Raw genomic sequence first — 6159 nt, forward strand, 5'->3', positions numbered from 1 at the left:
GAACCCCCGCCGCGCCGGGCGGCGGCGAGCGCAGCCCCCGGCCCGCTGCTGCTTTTGCCTGGGGAGGCGTTTTCTCGGCGCGGCGGAGCCCCACGGCCGTTAACAGCTCTAGAAGGGCGTCCTAGGAGGGGACTTGAGGCGTCGCGGGGCCCCCGTCGGCCCGTCCAGGTGGCGAGGCGTCGTCTATGTCGTCCGCTGTCCGCAGGGATTGGAAGAGGACCAGGCAGCGTGTGCAGCCTTGTCCGATGCCCTTCCAACCTGTGCATGAGTTAGGTCCGTGCCACCGTCCGCCTGAGCAGTTCCTTTTTACCAAGGACAGACCTGTAGTGGCAGTACAGTGCTTTACTGATTGCGAGCTTGTTCAGCCACCTTAACATTTTTCCTTATTTATTTATTTATTTTTTTAAGAAAGCCGTTTTTCTGTTAGTTGCATAAGCGCATGTGTATTAAGGTACTTGCTTTGCTGCAAAGCTCCGTTAAAAATAACCACACTGTTAAAAATCTCAGCGAGCGTTGCTTTGTGAATTGAGAATCCGTTATATAAAGAATGAGTCATTTAGCCGGCTGTGGTGGCCCACGCCTGTAATCCCAGCATTTGGGAGACTGAGGCAGGAGGATCACAGAGTTCAAAGCCAGCCTGAGCTACCTCGTTCAAGACCAGCCTGAACTACAGAGGGAGACCCTGGCTAAAAAAAAAAAAAAAGTCATTTCTGTTGGGGAGAAGCAAACAAATGAATTGCATTTAATGCCCCAATGCTCTGGGGCCAAAAGATGGACTTAGCCCTAGTAGGTGGTCTCCCACATTCACAGAGGAGGTATGTGTTTTTGTCTTTCAGAATGTTGGCTACCAGGGTATTTAGCCTAATTGGCAAGCGAGCCATTTCCACCTCAGCGTGTGTGCGAGCACATGGTAAGTGTGACTCTCCTTGCTTTTGCATAGGCTGAGCTAATTCCATTTTGCTCCTGCTGTGCATAAGGCCTGTGCTGGCCTCGATTGCACTTGAGGGACTTCGGAGGGAGACAGCAGTGATTCTGGAGGCCGTTGCTCGAGATGAAAGTGTGTTTCTTATTCCTGTTGAATGCTAGTCTCGTCTTTTGTTTGTACTGTTATTTCCTTCCTTTTTCTTCCTGTCCTTCCAGTTTTGAGGTTCAGGTTCCACTTGTGTTCAGAGAGCTTCTCCGACTGACTTTAATGGTCTTCTCCTCCCACAGGACTCCTAATCATCCAGCTTACCTTCTGTTTACATCATAGAGGGAATGGAAGCAAAAGAGCAGGGACCTCTGCTTGAGCTTGGTTTAAGTCTCATTTCTATTTTAGGTTAGCTAGTAGCTACTTAAATTTAAGAATCTAGTTCCTGAGCTCGGTGTGGTGGTAGATGCCTGTAATCCCAGCACTCGGGAGGCTGAGGCAGGAGGATTATTGGGAGTTCAAGACCAGCCTGGGCTACAGAGTGAGCTCAAGGCGGGCTTGAACTGCATAGTGAGACCCTGAAAAAGACAAAAAAAAAAAAAATTCTATTTCCTAAACCAGGAGTGATGGCACATACCTGTAATCACGGCATTCAGGAGGCTGAGGCAGGAGGATCAGTGCATGGTCTACACTAGCCTGAGCTACATTGGGACTTCAGGGTCAGTTTGAACCATGTAGTGAGACCCTGTGTCCAAAAAAAAAAAAAAGGGAAAAGAAAAAAGAATCTACAAGTTTCAGTTCAGTGTCTAGCCCTTAGGTGATTTAGTTTTGTATTTATTGAGCATGTTCTTTGTACAAGACACTGTCAGCCATGGGGAATAGAAAGACTGTGAGCTGTGGACCTTTCCACTGTATATCTGCAGTGTAGAGAGGGCCAGATAGGGGAAGGTGGTGTTTCAGTAAGCCACGCCCCAGAGTAGAAGCCTTTGAGCTTGACCCGGGGCCTAGGCGAGGCTTGCAGAGGATTGCTGTGCTGCGGCCGGGTGAGGGCTTGGTGCAAGGCTTGGGCTGTACGGCGGGAGGCCCCGTGGCCAGTACTACCTGCTGTTCTGATCGGCGGCGCACCTCTGTTCCACGTGCTGCTGGGAGGGTGCCGCGGATGCAGACTGAGACACACCACTGTATAGAAGTGCGGTGTCTTAAATGGGGAGGGGGGCACTTGTTATGAGTACACGCGGAAAGGCGTGCTCCTTGGAACCCTAGGAAGTCGGGCACGACATGATTGCATTTTCCTTCCAGTTTGCCTTGGTTGGAGTTTCCTTAGTTTCCTTTTTTGTTTGTTTATTCCGTGTGCACCTCAAGTGGATGAAGTAGTGTGTTCTTGTGAACACATCTTGTCCTTTAACTTTTAACTTAGGACAGTCATACATGTATAATACGTGAATTTTTTCTGAGCATAACATATTAAAGCAGCAGGGGCAGGCATATTTGTGGGGTGATAGGTTAGAATTGGGTTTTTTTTGAGGGTGGAAACCTATGGAATTTGTGAATCTATAGGAAGTTCCATCTTGGTTTATGGGAGAAAAGGATGGCTCACCTACAGAAAGATAATGGCCCATTTTTAGACAGGCATTCTTAAAATGTAGATTCTTTATTTCTCAGTACTGTTATGGTTTGTGTCTGGGTGTCCCCCCAAAGACACATGCAGTCATGGGGCGGGCTTTTAGAGTTTGTGATTGATCCATGGTCCAATGCTGGGATTATGGGTGTGAGTGCTACACCCACCCTGGGGTGGATAGTTTGCATATGTAAGGGAGAGAAAGAGGCTGCCTGTCTGCTCTCCTCCCTTTTGCTCTTGTTGCTTTTGCTATCTTCTACCACCATGAATGGTTGCCCTCTGCCATGTGCCACTCTGCCTTGGAGACAGCTGAGTATGGACTGAAATCTCCACACACTGTGAGCTAAATAACGTTTCCTTCCTTAATTTGGGGTGTCAGGTGTTTTGTCCCAGCAAGGAGAGAAAAGTAACCGAGACAAGTACCTTTTTTTTTTTTTTTTAAAGAAATGTTTGGTGTGTGACACCTGTGGGACTCGGTGGTCTGTCATGGTCCCTGCGAGAAAACGGCAAGAGGATTTAGAAAATAAAGACTAAGACAAAAGCTGGGGTCAGGTGAAGTTATCTCTTGCCTGATGAGCAAGAGGCCTGACTTCAACAGTAGGGGCGTTTATTTATACCCTGGAGAAGTTGGTTAATTTCTCCCTCCCTGCCCAGCAGTCAGTTAACAAGTTACAGCTGGTTGGTTGTTCCTTCAAGGAGCTCCTGTGTTCTCCGGTGGCTTCATCCTGCACGTGTAATTATTTTCCAGCTTCAGCGGCTCCCAACAGACACCCCGCTTCCAATTTCCTGGGGACCAGGCCCAAATCTCTGAAGAAACCCTGACACCAGAGTTGGCTGTTGTTTCTAGAATATGCTGTTGTATGGCTGGGGTGCTCCAGGTTTACAGCTTTGTACCAGCTTTGGGAGGTGTACTTCATAACACATTGATTCTAGAACGTTATCACTGTCTTAGTGAACGACCCAAGTGTAAGCTGAGTGCTTCAAATCTTTAGAGACCTTTGATTGGGCTGGACTTGGTAAGAGTTTCCAGTTTACATTCATTCTTCAGTGTCTTCGTCGCTTTAGAATCTTGAGTTAAAATTGGACGGTAGTCTTGGTCATTTGGTTCGTAGGTGGGCACTGGTCCCCTGCATCTCCCAGACAGACATGCAGAGGAAGTGCCCTGCTTGCTCAGGGCTTCGTGTTTTGTTTCACTCTGAACAGGATTTGGGGGATTTTAACCATTGTATGGGGTGCAGCATTTCTGCAGGGCTTCTTCCCTCCGGACCAGTTTGGGTGCAGCTTGCTCTTGCAGATGTGGGACAGAGTTGGAGCAGTAGCTGGGTTTGGTGGCTGACCTTGTTCTGTGACTTACGGAGCACACGACTCTTTCAGCCTGAGTTCTAGGTCTGCGTGGCTCTGCCACACGTGTGTTTGTCCTCCATGGCCTGTGTGTATGTTACGTCTTGTTTCCTGTCGACGATGGGCACACTCGGCAGCAGCTGTGGATTTGCTTGCCAGTGTCTCGTGTGTTCAGCACCGCCCTTCGTGAGCAGTGTGTGTGGACTTACTGAGTTAGTGGGTGGGGCTTGCACAGCTCCTGAGCTTGTCCTCTGTCAGGCCCGGCTGGGACACATCTTGCAGATGTGCATGGTTTTGTTCTTGTTGGTTTGAGTCCTTTGCAGCAGGGCCTCCGTGTCGTCCAGTCTCGGCCAGGACAGGGAGCCCTGAGAGCCTGGGCCGACCTTGTCTGGTCATGAACTGCAGGTAGTGCCACCTCGGGGGCCATGGCCTGTTACCTGCTTTGCTTCAAGCGCTGCCCTCACTCTGCCTGGGCTGTCGGGAGCGCAGGGTCTCAAGTGTTTGTTGTCTTCAGGGAGCGTGGTGAAGAGTGAGGACTATGCCCTCCCCGTCTATGTTGATCGGCGTGACTACCCCCTGCCTGACGTGGCCCACGTGCAGCAGCTGTCTGCCAGCCAGAAGGCGCTGAAGGAGAAGGAGAAGGCCCCATGGAGCAGCCTGACCCGGGACGAGAAAGTCGAGCGTGGGTATCGAGGGAAGCTGGGGCGGACCATGGGGCTATGCAGAGCAGCCCTACCTGCAGGGTCCCTGCTGGGTTTCCTTGTGATTGTGCCAGGCGCCCAGGCCAGAGCGGAGTGGGTGGGGTTTGGGCCCTCAAATCCCCACAAGGAGCTGTGCCTTAGGACAGCGCCTGGGAAGACTGTGAGGAAACAGGCCTCCCACTGTTTTGCCCAGAGCAAACCTTGTGCTGTCCGTCCCCTCCCACGCATGCGGGCGACCCTCCACCTTGGGTCTCTGGGTGCCAGCAGAGGGCTCTTCTTCCCGTCTCAGTGTACCGAATTCAGTTCAATGAGAGCTTCGCAGAGATGAACAGGGCCACCAACGAGTGGAAGACGGTAGTGGGTGCAGCCATGTTCTTCATCGGCTTCACGGGCCTCATCCTGATCTGGGAGAAGCACTATGGTGAGTGGCCAGCGGGAGTGGGGAGCTGGACGGGAGCCCCTGGGTGGTGCTTTGTAGGCCGGAAGCCAAGGTAGTCTTGGCTGCCTTGTGTGGCAGTGAGGTGTCACCTCTGGAGCACACCACCTCCGATTAGTGGCAGCTACCGAAGTTGACTGGTAGGCCCAGCCAGGAGGGCTCATCTGCCGAGTGGCCTTCCCAGTGGTTGCAGCTTCGTCTCTGCAGTGGGAGTTCTGGGCTCCAGGCCGTCTCTCTGCTGTGATGCGGGTGGGGCGGCCTGCTCGCTCTAGCGTTGCCTCTCCCGGCTCCTGTCTAGCAGAGCAGCGTTTGCCTTTGGAGCATGTTCTCGCTGTGCCTTTGGTCTGTGGATGAGAGTTGGCAGCACCCCTGAGCCCTCTCTAGCTGACCTTCCCCCGTGGCTCCGGCAGCTCTACTCTCTGCCAGCCTGGAGACCTTGCCGTGTCCCTGCTGGAGACTGCGCTCTGCTCTAGTTTAATGAGCAAAGGGATAAAAATCCCCGGAATTGCTGTTGCCCAGAACAGAGCTGTCTGTGGGTGGGCTTGAGTGGCCTGTGGGGGTTGCCGTGGAGACAGGCTCATGCTGTCACCTTGAACCGCAGTGTATGGCCCTGTCCCGCACACCTTCGACGAGGAGTGGGTGGCCATGCAGACCAAGAGGATGCTCGACATGAAGGTCAGCCCCATCCAGGGCTTCTCTGCCAAATGGGACTATGACAAGAACGAGTGGAAGAAGTGAAAGCCGGCAGGCCGAGATCCCCCCTGAGCGGCATAGCCACTGGGTACCGCACGTCCCACTGTATCAAGGCTAATAAACGCCCTGTTTATGCGAGCTCCTTGTGTGTGACCTTTCCTTGAGAGTGACTAAGTGAAAGTCTCCATGTGAAAAGCTGGGTTTCTCCCAAGTGCCCAAAGCAAAGGTACTGTGGATGTAAGTGAAATGACAGTTTTGTATTTTACATTGTACAGGGGACATTATATAAAATCTCGGCTAGCTGGGCATGGTGACACATGCCTGTAATTCTAGCACTTTGAGAGGCAGGGGCAAGAGGATTGCAAGTTTGAGCTCACCCTTGGCATCTTAGCAACGTAGACCTTTTCTCAGAATTTAAAAAAATCTGGGAATACAGCACATCATGAAGGCCCTGGGTTCA

General features: G+C 51.8%; 1 protein-coding gene across 1 annotated transcript; it reads left to right on the top strand.

Moving 5' to 3' along the window:
- Positions 1-836: 836 nt before the first annotated feature.
- On the top strand, positions 837-5837 carry LOC102020379 (the record flags this gene model as incomplete). Its single annotated transcript, XM_005410982.2, is given in 4 exon segments — positions 837-910; positions 4384-4551; positions 4860-4991; positions 5608-5837. Coding segments are annotated over 4 exon segments (510 nt in total). The 3' UTR covers positions 5745-5837.
- Between the last annotated feature and the right edge of the window lie 322 nt (positions 5838-6159).

Source organism: Chinchilla lanigera, unplaced genomic scaffold, assembly GCF_000276665.1.
Source record: "Chinchilla lanigera isolate Chin_1 unplaced genomic scaffold, ChiLan1.0 scaffold00140, whole genome shotgun sequence".
In the NCBI taxonomy this organism is placed as follows: Eukaryota; Metazoa; Chordata; class Mammalia; order Rodentia; family Chinchillidae; genus Chinchilla; species Chinchilla lanigera.